The following is a 17,658-nucleotide window of genomic DNA, read 5'->3' on the forward strand; positions in this document are numbered from 1 at the left end:
AACTTCTGAAATTTGCCGGGGCCTGAAAAGTGCTTGGCAAGCAGTAACCGTGCACCCTTATCAATTGCGACGACAAAAACTTATTAAGGTCGTTGGCTATCGATACGGATATCGATCTTCCGCGATGACGATATTCTGCTTACCAATCTCGTCCTACCTTCATTTCACGATTTAACTGGTAATAAATTATCACCTGTCCTAACGAATAGCACTCGTAATTCGAAATACTTGGCATTTGTAAGCTGTGAATAACCGCGTAACGGGAATTAGGTTGGAGCGAGTCGAATTAAATGGAAACGCGAAATAAAAGTTTCTGAAAGCTGAAACGGGTTGAAATAGGGGAAAAGAGAATGAGCTTACCTTTGCCGTGCACTTGCTGTCTATTGGTGTCCGCACGCAGCGCTTCCGCGGTGTGCACCAGCTCGTCCAGCTGCGGCTTTTTCTGTCCCAGCTCTCGTAGGACATCCTGCGCAAGCAAACCAGACATCCGTGGATTAATATCGCCTTTAAAACGTTATATCTACGATTTTCAAAATTGCCTACGTATTAAAATAAAGCAGCATTGTTTCCTCGGTTTTATTTACTTCTTCAGCGACCTACGAATTTCTGAAATTTTCCCCATTTTTCAAGGGGAACCGGATTAAAGATAAAACGTAAAATTCGACGATGAGCTGTTAAAATCGTCGACAAGTCGGATCGCAACGACAGGTTCGGATTTTTACTTTATGAAACGTTTTTTTCCGACTTTTATCCAGGAAGGAGAAAAAATATTCAGAAATATCGGCGAAGCGAGAACGTTTCCATCAAACGTTCCGCGAAAGCTTCGGGTCGATCACCTGTTTCTGCCTCTTCGTTGTAGCTGCTTTCTGCTACACGGGCCTATCGATCGGTCGTAGACATCCTAGAAACCGAGCTACCATTTTCGCAGTCCATTGTTACAAGCACAGGAGCGCCGGCTTTTTGAAAACCTAATTAGCATATTGCGAACGAAACGCGTATTATTACCCGGCCCTGTCATCCCATGTAATTATGCCGTGTAATAAAATCACGCGAAACGACAACTAATTAAAACTTGTCGCTTTATATTCGATGGAAGATACAAATGCAGATGACTTACTCGCATCGTTGTTACTTCTCGATGCGAAAGAGTAAACATCGAACAATAACGAACGAACGTCAAACCTTTCGAACAGAAAACGTGACCAGAATCGGGTATATTTTAAGATAATTAAAAATACAAATTAATGTAATGGCATGGAAGAGCGACGCAAGGGACATTTTCTCGCGAATGTGAATAAAAGTAGCGTACGATAAAAAATAAATAGATTCGTCTGAGGAATCGTAGATAACGTAAAAAGTATAGCTTTAAGATAAAAATGTTACTAATCACGATGTTCGTTACTCCAAGCAAATTTTCTCTAGCGTGATAAAGCTAGACAACAATCTCTGAATAAAATATGCAAACAAGCGTGTACGCTGGAAGGAGCTACGAAAAGCTCAGAGCTCTTTCCTGTACCTTACGCGTAACAAGAACCGAAGAAATTCGCCTTTGTGATTTTCTAGTACACCGTGCGTCAGCTTCGATCAATGTATGTACGTACTTATTTGCCGTTGACAGCTACGATATTCTCGTCACTCGCGTTCAACGTTCGCGTTCTATTAAACGTCTCGTTCATCAAAAGAATATGAAAGAAGAATTAAGGAAGAAGAAAGGTAAAACAGAGTGCGAATGTTCGAAGAAGAAAGTGACGGTGGCGTGCGGTGGCGTATTCAAAGGAAAATGTTTACCAAACCAGAGGTGTTCTGCGGATTACGAAAACAATAACCGTGTTAAGTCTTGCTAATCTGCACCAGGCCGAGATAAAAGGACAAGCCGAACGACTGGCTGCCTCGCGCTTCACTACACCGAATTCTAATCCTGTTCTCGCGTTCTCGCCTAACGATCAAATTAATTTTCCTATGGTCGACTAACCGTGAAACGTTCAAACTCCCTCCGTTCCGCGAAAAGGGAACGCTGTTCATTTAACGTCATTACGTTTCCTTCCGTTGGTAACGGTGAACTGCGCGATGAGAGTGGAATTCAGATGAATTATGGACCGATTACCAGCCATGGAAAAGCAGGAATTCAAATTATTCATTCGCCTCGTTAGCAAATCTCTTAGCTCGACCAGGTTGAAACAACACCGCGTGCGCGTACTGTATGGCGTGGTGTATCGTAAAATTTAGTTATAGAATCAACGAAGGGAACGATTTAAACGACGATCGATATATCGAATATCTTAATAGTCCCCGAGGAGAGCGCTTTTTATTATCGGACAGGCTCGTCCAATTTCGTTCGATGCTGAACCGACTCTTTGCTGGCTACGTGTCGTCGAATTAACCAGATCGGCCTGGATTACTCGGTTAATCTTGATAATCCGTTTTCTTTCTTTTCGTCGATAGATGATTCTCTTTTTTAACTTCCTATCCAGCCGAATAGTTAAATTATCCAACGTGCTCTTTGATGGATTACGAGTAAGGATTTTATACGAAACAGATGCATTTTATTGATAATTTATTTATCGGAGAGTACGAGTTAAATTGTTACTCGATCGCCAATATAATTGAAATCGATTTCTTCGTTAACTTTCAGTTCCGTGATCGTAATAATCTCTGATTAAAGCATCCGCGATTAATCGATCGCTTGGCTTACCGCGAGCTCGGATATTCTTTAAGGAGATCGATCTTCCGTTTTTAATCCGAGCATCGTGCAACCACACACAAACGAAGTTATTTATAAGCCTCGCGTGTAATCGATCGTGCGTTACTTCCGTGTCACTGGCGGCATGGAAAACTCGCCGGTATACGGAGAAAGCGAGGCTCAAGAAAGCTCGACGGGACTACGAAAATATGGAAACCATCAGACGTCCAGTATAATATATGGTGATGCATCGCGTCGTTATGTAGATACAAAGTTAAAGACGAGAGTGCTCCCCATAGACGTTGGATAATGGCGACTTCGTCATGCGTGAAACGAACTGTACTAATACCAGGTGAAAATGCAACGCGATTTATGGGTCGAGTGGCGCGAAGAGAGCGGCGACAAGGACATGTGCACAGTCGAACTTTACGCGGACGTACTTTGTCCGCGTTACGAAACAACGCTGTTGTTATTCCGACATACCGCGATGACGGTAAGTACACGGTCATTTTGTATGTATCGCAGTGTTACACAATGCTGTTGAATCAATGAATCATGTGTTTTCCTGCAGTTCATTCATAAATCCTTAGGTCGTGGTATTATCGAGAATTTCAATTCGCGATCTCTAGAGTTTTAGGGTTCTGGAATTTCCGAATCCTTCGCGAGTTCTCCAATATTCTAGAGTTTCCGACTCGCAATTTTTCTAATTTCAGAGTTATCGAATCCCCGATTTTTAGAGCGTTCTTAGAGTTGGCCGAATGTAAATTTTTATAGTCGTCGAGTTCTCAATTTCTAGGTCTCTGGAATTCTCGAGTTCCGAGTTTTTTATTTCTCACGGAATAACGCATACTCGTACGAACGTGGGAAAACTTGGACGGTGTGTTACACCGTTCTGTACTCGCGTCGAGTACTCTTGACGAGGTGTATCGCATCTGTCGTTCTAGTCCACGTTAATCGTCTTTAATACCCGTCACACGAACCTTCGTCCCATTTCGATATTCTTCGATGCTTCTCCGAACGAAAGAGATATCGTGGACGTTGGATCGAAAGGGTAACCATAGTTTGATCGAACGCTACGTTCCAATTCGTTGAAAAGGCAGCGGGCAGTAGGTTGTCACATTCTCGTCTGCCAGTGGTAACAAATGGAAAACCCGTAGGATTTGATCCGTTGAAACAGGAGTCGCGGGAATTTCAATAGATACCCGGTGGCCTCGAACATTCTGAATGTTATCGTTCACGCTGGAAAAGTGATATTCACAGCACCTCCTGTCGTGTCCATTTTAATCCGCTCAGTCAACGGACTGGCTGCACTTCCAGCTACGCTTTTTTTCTATATTTTATTCACCTCTTGTCTCCCTCTCTCTCTCTCTCTCTCTCTCTCTCTCTCTCTCTCTCTCTCTCTCTCTCTCTCTCTCTCTCTCTCTCTCTCTCTCTCACTCTTCTCTCTCTTTCCATTTGCTGCGTTTGTTTAGCGGTGCACGTTACGAACGAGGCACAGCACGAATGTAATCTTAACTAATGTTCGCGAAACGAGAAGAAAAAAGGAAACGAGGAAAGACGAAAGAATATAATACGCTTCTCCGGCATCAACGAGTCTGTCTCGACTCTCGAGTTCGCCCTCATCTTCCTCGTTTCTTCTTAAAAGAAGAGAATTATCGTTCATCCTTGACACGGTTAGTTCCCTTTTTACGTAGCGTTATTACGCCATTAAGTTGATACACGTGTGAAAAGTCAGCGGGCTCAGACACACGCGTAATTGCATTTCCCTGGGCCGTCCTTGGCGCACAACAGGCAGCATGCTGCTCCAGATAAGTCTCGAGTAATTAACGCGCGTCGCCGACGTGGCTAAATCGTAGGAAATTTCGCTTTGAAACGAGAACGCACCGCGCCAATACGCTGATAAGACGCGAGTCGACGCGCGATAACGTTTGACGAACGGTTACAAACCGCGTTTCAAAACGCGTACCACCGTTCGCTCGTTCCCTTTAATATCTATCCGCCGTAATCTGCTTGTCCGACTATGCAAATGAAAATTGACACTGTCTCGGTTTTGCCAACGCAAACGGTATTCGTTGATTTCGTGGCCCTCGCGAAGTCCTTCGTCCGTCAGAAATGTGTACCCTGCATTGATTTTCTAATGTTCGCTTCCATATTCGTTCTTTCGTTATAGCTTACTCTCGCCATCCAGAGCGCTCTGTTATCGTTTCATCTCTCGGTACCTTCGCCAACCCGCTGTCGACTACAGTTTCCGAGCGCATACTTTCCTTCAAAACAACGCGAAACTAGATCGACATTATTTTCTCCGTTGCAGAGGCTAAATAAAGCAAGCTACGCCAAAGTACGGCGCATCGACCAGGTAACAGCGATCTCCTAACGATTCTCTCTGGCAAACTCGAGTTCCGCTCGAATAATCACGCTGGGCAAAGCCGACGTACACGTCTTTTCCTCGAATCCAATTAAACGGTAATTGAAAGGAGGGAATGGGTCGAAGAGGATGCTGTCTTATCGCAAGAAGAGCCGTACTTTTATTCTCTCTTTCCGCGCAAAGAACACTCCTCGTCCAACGGACGTAAGACAAATGATCGGTTAAAGTCGCCCTAGTCGCCTCGAATAACTTTCCCGGCTATGAAATATTCCCTCATAAGCGACGCGTCCTACGCCTACCTTCCTAATACCGTCCATTACCAGTATTGCGAGGTCTGAATAACCGTCGCAAAGTATGGAAACTTACTCGATCAGTTGGTGCATTATTCAGCGCAACGCTCTCGAAAACATATATACGGTGCCCCTTGATTTCTTATGCCAGGTACAAACCGGGGCACAGTGTCACGCGTGAAAAATATCGGCAAGCAATATCGCCTAACGTTTGTTCGTGACCGACGCTTGATGAAAGCAATGTAGGATCTCAATGGGAAGTGGAGCAAGGACGACGTGGGAAACGTAGAACAAGCACGGCGGAAACCGTCGGTTTAATCGTATGGCTGCTCTACTGGACGAGAAACAGCCGCACAGCGGACGCGAGTTCTACCGACAAATGCTCCTTTCTTCCACGCGTGATGATTTAAGGTTTGCAGGCGGAATGTTCTAATTAAAATAGAGAAATGTCGTGGACAGGATAGGTTATCGTGGCATAAAACGATTTGAACGAGTTTCCAGTCCTTGAACAAACCAATACCAGAAGTGAAAAATTGATTCGGCATTAAAAAGACAAATATAGTTTAATATATAGAATATTTTACTATATAATAACAAATTCAGCCTAAGTTTTACGTAGACGATGACCAATTAATGGTCTCGCAATGAACACGATTGCACGATGAAATCAAAGTTGTCGATCGATCGATCGTCTTTGTATTCGGAGACTATTATTTGTACAAATTATTTTAAGCGTGTCATCTACTTTTTATCAGACTAACTTGGTCTGTCTAGAAAAACACCTGACGATAGTCATTCCAGAATCACGAATCAGCAAATGACGCATCGCAGCCGATGACACGCAAGACTGTCAGAGGAAATTGAAATAGCGTAGTACACGAGGACTTTTTTCGTTGTTCCGTATAAATTATGCGAACATGGTGAACAGCGAACTTGGCCAACGTCGATCGATCATCGCACCGGCGTGACGGCTCATTTTTAATAAAAAGAGTAACCATCGTAGACTTGCATTCCGTACCGCAAGCGGAGAGGGGACGATGTCGACGTTGTACGCGTTAGTCTCGTTAATGGAAACGGCAGTGAAGCAACAGAGGAGGAGCAGCCGTCGCGTACAGTCTTGTCAGCGAAAACCGGACTTAACGATATTAACAAACACCGTTCTGATCTCTGTGAATCTCGTGGAAAGCCCCGGTGGTGGTGTCCTTCCGTCGACGAAATCCTGCCGTGGCAGAAATCCGTGTACGATTACGGAGAGAACAGTCGATATGCACGTCAGCCGAGGTCACGGCCCATAATTCACCCGAGTCGATTAAATAAAACGTCGCGTCACAAATTTCACAGGTCGTAAAGATAATTCATAAACGTGTCTTGGCTGGCTATAAACGATCACCGTTTCGCTCGCAATTTACGGGCCGCAATTGCCGTAGCAGGCTTCTTTTATCAAATTTCGTTTAATCCTGAAACGCGTCCATACGAATATTCACGGCGTAAGGTAGCAGAAATTCACGCGGATGACGAGCGATTGAGAATCGAGCGAAAGATCTGTGTTGTGCGAGAAAAAAGAGAAGAAAAGAAAGAAAACACGTCTTTGTCACGATCTAAGCATAAGACTGTCGAGAAAAAGAGAAAGAGAATTTCGAGAGCTATCGGCGTTATTTTATCGTTAGATACAGTGCCTGTCGTATTACCTTACATTCTCGACCGAAACTCTCAAGCAAAAACTCGAACATCGTAGTTTCTTCTTCTTCTTTCTTCCGACTATCAAAATCTTCTAGGTGTAGAGAGATTACATTCCGATCAACCTTGAATCCCGTTACATCGTTTAACCCATAAAAAGAATTGCTACAAGCGAGCAGCCAGTAAGCGCGCCAGCAAGGAGGGCTCAACAGCTTACGGATTGATCGATAATTAATGCGGCCCGAGCGTGAATTACCGTCGCCAGGAGGGGAAACGTACTAGTCGGCCTGTTTCTCTTGCAGTTTCCCTTCCTAGCGGAACTAACGATCGCAAAGTTGCGAGAATAACGAGACGTGGCTTTGAACGTGGCGTAAGAAAGTTACGTTGTGGAGGAGGATACGACGAGGCCGAAAAACCAGCAACACTCGTCTACGTAGACTTTTACGGTCAACGAACGAAGGAGAAGAACGAGGGAGAGAACATGCGAGCGTGAAGGGTAGAAGCCAGGTTGTGAGAAAGAGGCAGAAAGAAAACGAGAAGTTGAGGTGGAAATAAAGAACGTGAAGAGAGAGGGGGGTGGGGCAGGCGAAAGAAAGAGGAATTACGGTGTAACAAAGAGGATATCCTTCTAACCCGGAGCTAACGTCTACAACGGGGAAGGGAGAAAAAAAACTCGGTGTAACCGGCATGGTTTTTGGTAAGAAGATTTTCACTGACGTCGTTAATTTTCTTTTCTATTTTTCCGGTAAAGCGGTTCGCCGAGGCTCCGTTAGAAAAGAGGGTAACGTCAAAGAGTGGTCCGGGGAACGATGTTATTGCATTGCGGCCAGTAAAGAAGCGAACGGAGCACCGACGAGGAAAGAGGGAAAAAACGAAATTATCGGGCAACGGGATTCGTGGCCGTAGGATTTATCCCGGGAGAACGCGACCTCGGGCCAGGGACGCGTTCCCCGAGTTCCTTCTCGGACAATATTCGCGCGAAATTCGTTTTACCCGCATCAAAGAAAACGCTGTCCTCGTTTCCGCGATAGATTCGACTTAAAACGAAACCGTCTCCGCTTTGAAGATTTGGCTCGTCGATCGTCCGACCTGCAACCTGCGAAGATTAGAAGGAACCAAGCAAAAACGAGACGTGGAAGAACGACGTTCGCTAAGTTAGAATACGCGTTTTAACGCGTAGAATTTTACGCATCGGTTTACATAGTAGATCCTTACGTCTCTCGACTTTCGTATCGCGTTGATAGAATGTCGTCCGTTCGACGTATGCGCTTCTAACGCAAAGTTAGTTACTTAGTTCGTAGAACCATCTGAGTGTGTATTCAGCGAGTAAAATGCGTTTCAATGCTCGCCAACGCAAACCTTTCTTTTAAACTCGTTAAAGGTAACAAACGAAATTAGAAAACCGAAGAACAACCCTCTTGAAACTTCACACGATTACGGGGCAATGCCTGGAAACGGGAAACGCGATTTTTTAATTGCATTCATTCCTGGGGACTGAAGTAAACGACGGTCCTGAAACAAGAGAAAACAGCTGCCACTTTACGAATCGCTGCTTGATATTAAGCTCTGTAATTCTCCCGTGTTTCCTTTTACCTACTCGTCTGTCGAGGAACAACGTCGCGCAGGCAGGCCAGCAATAAATTCCCGTACCCGGGGCACCGTCATTAAGCCCGTTAAATGCGAGCAAATATCAGTACGCGAGGCGGTTGCGATTTCGTCGTCGCGACTCATCCTTTTTCGCGTTCTTCGGCGTTCGGATGCGAAGCATAAATCGTGTACTTACGTTGAATCGAAGTTGTAGAGTGTTGGTACACCCGGAGAAGCTACTCGAGCTACCCGGTCGTGCTTCCTTTCGATCCATCGCGCTTACACACACTTTACACGCTAACGAAACGATTCCGCCTGGTTTTTCTCGGTTCCACGCATCGTTGTGTATTCTCGACCAGACAACGATTCTCCTCTGGTTTATTCGCGCGGGCAGCTTCGTTTCCAACTCCTTCGTAACTCGCACGAGTTCGTGCTCGCCCCTTTAGGATCGTTGGACGAGAATCACGCGCGGTCCCATCGTTTCCGCCGTGCGTTTACGCGCCACTTTCACCGTGAGCACGCGCGACTGATACTTTGCGCGCGAATTTATCGCAATGCGTCCGAAAACGTCCTCATTGTCGTTGCTCTGCCGTCTCTCCGTAAATTCACGGACGCACGCACCGTAAACTACTGTAATTCGACAGTAGTCGTTAAAAAAAGAAGTCGCAAACAAAACCCACTTCCGCGATGCGAAGTCTGAACGACGTGTTTACGTTCGTCTCGTATAATCTTCGATCATCGATGTCTACATGCGACGTTTTCAAGGTAAAACGAGTGACCTACGGTGACCGACGACGAAGAACTAGGATCTGGCCTTTCATCGTTATTTCAACCTTGCTCTGAACTCAGCGTACACGATCGACGATACGTCGTCATTTTGGAGCACCTTGTATAAAACCGCGGAAGCGAGAAACGTAGCTGCGAAATCACAATCTCGGTGTCTCGGTGGATATTCTCGTTTATTTTCTAATTTCCTGTGTTACAAGCAATTTTACGATTAGATTTGGAAATACGACAAAGCAGAGCGGTTCGAATATTAGAAGGAAGAAATTACCTTTCGCTGCGAGGGAACTGGAAATGACGAGACACGTCAAACCGCTGACTGTCAGCCGGTCAAACTGCGTGGGCCTCTGCGGGACCAGTCGAGGTAACGGATAATGCGGCTTACCGCAATGTCAAAACTTTTAAATGAGTACCGACAAGACAGGCATAGAGCGATGGAAAATTGGAGGATATTCGAAGGGTGGATATCCAACCTAATGACGCAACGATGACGAGATCAATTCGAATTTCTTCTGGATAATAGATAAGTTGGAATAGTAGGTTGGACATGTAAATTTCCTCGCTATCGATATTTCATGAAACGGATATTAACTTAATCATCCGACCGACGCTGCTCTAATCGAATTTAACCGGACAATAATTATACGATATTCCAGATAAATTATTCTATACAGATTATCCGAGCGCGGTTTTGCGCGCGTTATCGAATCGAATCGTTTTTGATTAACCGTTTAAACGAAATGCTCTCGGATCAGGAAGTTTGATGCATGAAATTAAACGCGGATGTTAACTTGCCAGTTTATGAAAAGGAATATTCAAGCTGATTAAAAATAAATGCAAACTAGACACGATATCGCCAGATAATGAAAATGTTATAGATAACAAAATGTAATAATAAGAAATTATACTAACAATCGAGAAATAAATCGGTCAACCGGATCGTCGCTTTTTTAACGACGCGTATCCCACTGAATTTCGACCAAATACAAAACCATTGATCATCGATAACGAGTCGAAGAAGAGAGGGGGCGAATGGATCCTTAAATACTTTCGAACGAAATTAGGACTCGCTGTTGGGACTAAATCAATTCGTCCGTGTAATTCGATTAAAAGGAGAAAAATCATTCCTCTTTCGCGATTTAACCGCGCGACGAATAAAAACGATCGAAACAACGGGAAAGTCAGCCACGATCCTTCTTATCTGGTGGAAAGGAGGCCGAGTAGGGCGGTTGCGACTCGTTTCACCGCATCCATTCACGAAGAGACGAAGAGACGAAGAAGAGCACGAGGAACAGAGCGCGGCAAAGAGGAGGAGCAGCGAGCCGGCCAGCAGGCTGTATCGATTTTCGTTTCGTTTGCTACATATTTCGTTGGCCGCATCGTCGGCGAAATTTCATTGGCGCCCTCTCGTCAAAATCACATTATCGGATTCACGCGCCGATAACTAAACTACGCGTTGCGTTGTTGCACGCCACGCCGTGAGAAACGCAAGAGACGAGATTCGTCGGAGAGGTTCGTTAGCGATTGGCAAATTAGAGCGGCAACTTCGGTTATCCGTGGCCCCGACAATTACCACGCGAATTCCTCATTAATGCAAGTATAACGAACGCGCCGATACGAACAGTTTCGTGGCCTGTTTCTTTTTCGGATACCTGCGCCGTTCTCCATTCGTTCACCCGGTACGTATATACGCGGAATGTAAATTAATCAGAAAGACGGTTTAACGATTTCGAACAACGAGCACCGGTGCGCGTAACGATAAAGTAGAACGTTAATTTGATATTATATCGTGTAAATAGTTTACCAGCTCCGGTACACGATTGCGTCGTCGAATTAATTAAAACCGCGGTAGGCTCCAACGACGAGTGTTTATTCCGAAACGATCGCGGTTTCGAAAAATCTTGAAACTGTCGGTGATTTCTACATTTTTCTGCGGGCTGTTCGGTCCGATTCGTCGAGCAATGCAGTCTCGTTGCGATCGATCGTTGCCTCTTCGTTCACATACTCGTCGTTGATGTAAATGCTCTTACGTTTATTAAACCAACGAACGAACGTAATCAATCTATGGAGAAACGCAAAATGGCACGAGAAATACGTTCAGAGAAAATGAACAGCTTTACGAAAGAGAGAACAGGGGACGACGAAACGTGGAACCAAATAGCACGACTGACGAATAATCAAAATTTTCCTGGTTAATAAAACATGGCCGTATGATTTTCCAGCGCGAGTATTTCGATGGAAGCCCGCCGAGAAACTGACTGAAATTCGCAGCTTCATGGGCATCTGTGGTAGCTAGGAAACGGTATTATATATATACATATGTATGTATATATATATATATATATATATATATATTAGAGTTACATATATACATATATTTTTATATACTTACGTATGTACGTATGTATGTATATATATGTGTATGTATATGCATATGTATATGTATATGTGTGTGTATATGTATATATGTATCATCCTCTCTTCTATGGCTTACGGGGTATAAAGCCTACGGGGCACAAAATTCGAGTACAGAGGGTGCCGTTTAGTAAGCGCTTTAAACCATCGCCAAAACAGACGCAGCAATTTCGTTACCGAAGGGTTGGAAATTGAAAATTTGATAGGATGAAACAAAATTGCGTTTGATTCTTCCAAACAGAAAATAATTTCCAATTTTTCTCCTATCTTTTTCTGTATTTTCCATTTTTTGATCGAACGTAATGAAAATTTTGCTATCGCGCTCAGGATTACCCGATATTGATTTATGTATTATTTCGAATGTTTTAAACAATTTTAAAGCGATCCACCAGAGTCTTCGATACCTTTTGTTCCTTAAGGAAAAAGAGGAAAAAGAAGAAAAACAGGTATTACCGGTGGATTCGAAAGATTTTAGCACAAAAAGAACATTCGTTATTTCCGATTTATCAAGCGCAAGGTCAAATCTATCGCTGCCATGGTACCTAATCGGATGTCGAGGGGATAAAGAAGATGCGCACTGCGCACACGCAATCCACCCTTCTATAATTGCCGAATGCTAAGACCAAATAATTCTCCTTGGAAATGTTATTTCTGAGACTTTATACGAACGATAATAAAATTAAACAAAATATATTCCATTGTGACAATTGTTCGAGTATACTACGAATGTCAAGGTATTCTTTAAAGTTTTAAAATATCAAGCAAAACGAATTCCTTGTATCAACCGGAATTCTCGTATTAGATTATCGTCAATGAATATATTACTTCTTAGCGAGTCGTCAAATTTCATTCGCGTGTATCCGGTTGGGAAGCAAACAGCGGAAAATATGATAAAGGCGCGATAAGGATAAAAATCCTGGACACGTTGAATAATACAAGAGCCGGGGTAACATCGACTTGCCTGTTGTATACGCGATTCAAAGTTAGACGTCAGTGAGTACGATTCAATTTATGGAGGGACAGTGTGTTTGATTTACACGCGAAACAATTAGAACAAACGTTTCGCTCAAAGTGACTTTCCAGCCTCTCGCCATACAAATTCTATTTACGTCGAGCGTCAAATTCAAGTTTATCTGTACGGACGTTTTTTCAAACTGTTGTATCACCGCGTAGATCTATCGTTACGTGCCGGCCCGAAACCGACATATTTCGCGGGTCCGAATTAAAATCGAAAACACGCTGACCGAGTCAGTCGAAAATCCTGTCGAACTTTCAACTGCACGGGATAAATAATCCGTGAATAAAGAGAAATTCTTAATTTCAATTATTTCGTTTCGGTTTTTCTCTTAAAATCTTTCTTAGTTCATCGGTAAAGCAAGAAATCGATCGAGGGAGCTTGACAAATTTCAATAAAAAAAAAAAAGACTAGAGTTCGATAATCAAAATTGGGAAAGGTCACTGAATTGCACAATTACTGAAAAAGGGGCGAGGAATAAAGCGAGAAACAGGGAAAGAGAACGCAACGAGGTGGAAAAATCGATCGAAAAAGGACCTTTGACGTTGGATTAAAAATGGGTCGCGCGTTTATGAGTATGCACACGACGACGTGAAAAATGCGATGATGCGCACGTTCCTCGCGCGATATTACTTTAACGAGGTCGAACTAAATCGAGCACTGTGACTTCAGCTCGCCAACATCTACCACGTCTGGCCTTCGCGGAAAAACTTGCCATTTCTTTGCTCGTAATCGCGAGGACGTTGTACAAAAGGAACGGCAATTAAATATCCCGTTGCAGTCTGCAACAGCTTGCAAGGAGAATTCGAGAACTTGACTCAGACGTGCGTGACGCGCGTAAAAGCGTACAGCCTCATCCGGATATCGTTTTGTTCGCGCCTCTCTCTCTCTCTCTCTCTCCCTCTCTCTCTTTCCCTTCAGCTCGAATCGAAATAATTCGAAAGTAATTTCAATTTAGCCGGCTCCGACTCGAGCGAGACACTAATTGCGAAAATCGTTGTGGAAGTTGGCCGGAGAAAGTTCGTCAAAACTCCGCGTAATTAGATACCGGACCGTGCTACCTCTTTAAGGAAATTTCGCCTCAACTCGGTGCGGCAAAACGACGATCTTGTAATATTGGATGGAAGGAATGTTCTTCTACTGCTGCGTTTGGAAAAGCAGAGAGCAGGGGCGGTGCAGTTACGTCGCGCATTACAGACATGACTAACGCGAATACTGCTGCAACTACGATGTAGAAGCGGTCTTTGTAATTTGTATAACGTAGAAAAGGATTCGAGGATATACATAGTATTTCGATGATCGCGTCTCTCTACGAAGGTAAACTAATTAGTGCTTAAAGTCGATCGTTACTGTATCAAACGACTGCGCAAACAACCGTTGTAATATTCAGCGATATACCCGACGATAATTTGCCGTTTTACTCTACAGAGACATTGATTTAATATCCAATTACAAGTTCAAATTACACGACGATTCCGACAAACTCGGTGGTTCGAGTCGCTCAAATTTTAACGCTTTCGAATTTCAACGCTGCTCTTCCAAAGTGACACAGTTACATTGACTGAAGTTCAGTGCAGCGCAACATCGCGTAATATATGCACGAAAACGTCGACGACGCACCTTCGAACGTACATCCTCCTCGTTTTAAATGACAAATCAAAGAGCATCTGCAATTTAGCCTTCGGATACTCAGAGTTTACGTACACGTTCGTCCTACGTTTCTATCTATCGCTGGTACTTAATTAAGATTTTCTTTTTTTAATGTAGGATAAGTAGATTATCATCTCGACGTACGAGACAAGAAACGACGTAAAAAGTGATACGCGTACGATCACGTATTTCCTTAGAAACCTGTGCTTCTATTCCTCGCCGGTTTAATTACTCCAGTTTCGCGTATCGAATGATTTTAATTCCAGTAATCAGCGCTATTCAAAGAGTGCTGATATTCCTCTATGCATTATGAAAAACCACCGTCTCAACTCTCTGTCTACCTCTTCCTTCCTCTTCCACTCGGTGGCTCTTTCATTTCTCCATATCTTTTGCTCCGGCTTCCTCCAATCGGAAATCAATAACAACACCGCCGTAACCGACCCATTGTTTTCTACCGTCCTTGTGAAATTGTGTGCCAGCGATTCGAGTGGCGCTTTAACGAGACAAGGGCCGCCATATGATTTCAGTGGAAACCGGTTATCATTGATCAAGAATGGGACACAGACTTTCTTTCTCTTCACGCGCAAAATCCATCGACAGATACAAAGGTAATCGAACTTCGTGGGACCTTCGCTTCGCTCGCTTCCGAACTTTCTCAGCGCTTTCGAACGAGAGACGGAAAAATCTGAAATATCCGAGGAGCCGAGGAACAATCGCTTCCTGTCCGGCGGTGTTCTCGAATCGAGGAAAAAGCGCTCTGGATAAGGACAAGACGAGAGATAGAAGAAGCACTCGTTCTGGTACGAGCCTCCATTGAAGAGGAGCATTCGCGAAAGGACTGCCAATAAGATTTAATTAATTCCTTCGGTCGAGTTTTATCGAACACCGACCCATACCGCTTTGCTCCGAGCTGAAAAGATTACGACCGGCCATTGATACTACACAAAGCACACTTTATGGGTCCTTTCACCCTCGCTACCGTTATGGAAACGATCAATGGAACAAATAAATAGAACTCGCGGAAAGAAAACGGGCTAAGTTAACTTTGCTCCACTTGAAAAGTGTTTATATTAGCAACGCGATCTTTAATGTAAAACACGGGAAATCGAACCTAGAATTTTCCTTTGCCTGCACTGCCCTTGTTTCTAGAGCCTCGGAGAAGAGGACTCTTCTTTCGAGAAACCAAACGTTACATAAATTCTAATTATCCGTTTATAAGGATAAAAATACTTAAATTATTCGATCTAAAGCATTTCGTTTTGATATTTTATCGAATAATAAACTCCGAAGAAAAACAGAGAATTAATAAAAATATTAAAAAATATTTTTTCCAACGAAGCCAAAGATGAAAAAAGAAATAAAAGAGGAAAATTTGTGGACGAGAGATACGTAGCAAATCAACGGAAGAGTAATCAATAGTCTGAGCATAACTATTGCGCGTGAAGCAACAATGTATCGTCGACGCACAAATAGGAAGGCGTGGCAGCGTTCATTGGACCCTTAATGCCAATGCCAATGTCAGGGTTTTCCCGGTCAGTAAACCCCCAGAAACCCCCACCTTTAACCCTCGGAAAACTGAGAAAGCGCCATCGCACCCTTGCTTACAAGGATCAGTTGAAACTACCGTGCAACGATCGTCGATCGACAAACTGGGAAGAAACTCTGCGTTGATAACGCAGAGAGGTTCTCGCTTTACCCTCCAAGTACAGATAAGGGTTGAAGCTACGAAGCTGCTCGTTTACAATCCCCTCGTGGATATTGCAGATCATGCCTTTGCCGACGTAGGAACTCTTAGTTCTCTGCATTCACGTAGGATTGATACGTTTGGTAAAGTAATCGAAGAAGATAAAGGAGAAAAATGACATTTTTAGGTGCAATAAATCTACAATAAAATTTTTAGGAGATATTAGATTATAGAATTTAGATTCAGAAGGAAGTTTAAACGGTTGTAGATTATTAATAAATACTCCAAGCATCGTTAAATATTTAGAAACTATTTTGCAAAACTTTGAGCGAACGAAAATGAACATAAAGCTATTGGACGTCATGTAAAATGCAAGAACGTCGCGGCGCATGTACGAAGAACTTACGCACCTAAAGTGAATCGTGAATTTGTCGTGCGAGCGACGATAATCTACTTACCATTTGTTTATCAAGCGCCTCCATAATTTCGCCGACATCGCCGACGACCACGGCTTGTTTTCGCAGCATCTCTTCTTCGACCGTCAACCAGTCGCGTATCTGAAACAGAGATAAAATATCATTATTATACTTCCATTGTGATTTATTATCATTATACTTGTCGTACTTTCAGTTTCCTACAATTAAAGATAAAAACAACCTATTAGGTTGTATCAGAGCATAAAAATCTTCTAAAAACGGTAGCTGACAAAGTTGACGAAGTTTTGCGAAATCCAAAGGTGTAATTATCGAACTAAGCGATTATCTTAATATTTCAAAAACTTTGAAGGGAACAAAGAAACGTGTCAGCGCGAAAACAAAACAGGAAGTCGATCTTGGTAACGCAAGACCGATTTCGTGGAATAAAAATGGTGAATGTGACTTATCGTATTTTTCCCCAATACTCTGTATACGTTTTTAGATGAAGAAGAAGGTTATTTTACCCTAGAGCGTAGAAATTCCCTGTTGGAATAAAAATATTGGAAAGTGATGGAATGGAAACGGAAAGAAGACATCGATCAGAGGGGAATGGGATGCGAACAGGATAGGACCGAATCGAGTATTTACAGCCGGAAATTAGCTGGGAGTGCCTGTCCGTAAGTGGCTCGCTCCGTTTCCTGATATCAGGCAGGAGACCAGGGAAAACGTACCGATACACGGTTATTACAGCAAAAACATTACGCGCGCCACGTCTCATTGTCTTTCGGGCATTGTTCCTATAATTACGAAGCATTGTCTCTGGTAACGAGATTATCGTGGTAAAACGAAAATTTCACCGCGAATACCTCACATTTCAATAATAACAGACAATAATTTTTCTCCGTGAAAGCCAGCAGCATCGCGCATAATTAAATATCAAAGATACATTGCTTAATTACAGTTCCATTCGGGCGAGCAATAAAAACGCTTCGATAACACGGTCGAGCCATTCGATGTGCTACTACGATGTTGGAATCGGTATAGAAAACCGCGAGCTTCCAAACGCATAATTACTTTTTTGTTCCACCTCGAAAGA

The 17,658-nt window shown here is 43.4% G+C and overlaps 1 protein-coding gene across 8 annotated transcripts in view; it reads right to left on the minus strand.

The window, feature by feature from the left end:
• The window catches only part of LOC138182547 (dystrophin, isoforms A/C/F/G/H), a 439,773-nt gene that overhangs the window by 340,571 nt on the left and 81,544 nt on the right, over positions 1 to 17,658 (minus strand). For all 8 annotated transcript variants that reach the window (XM_069118516.1, XM_069118515.1, XM_069118511.1 and 5 more), the window contains 2 exons: positions 16,605 to 16,703; positions 361 to 466 (listed from right to left, as the gene is read on the minus strand). In XM_069118516.1, the coding sequence (XP_068974617.1) occupies positions 361 to 466; positions 16,605 to 16,703 (205 nt within the window). The remainder of the gene's footprint in view (positions 1 to 360; positions 467 to 16,604; positions 16,704 to 17,658) is intronic.

Source organism: Bombus flavifrons, chromosome 8, assembly GCF_040668555.2.
Source record: "Bombus flavifrons isolate JBK064 chromosome 8, iyBomFlav1_principal, whole genome shotgun sequence".
NCBI classification, from domain to species: domain Eukaryota; kingdom Metazoa; phylum Arthropoda; class Insecta; order Hymenoptera; family Apidae; genus Bombus; species Bombus flavifrons.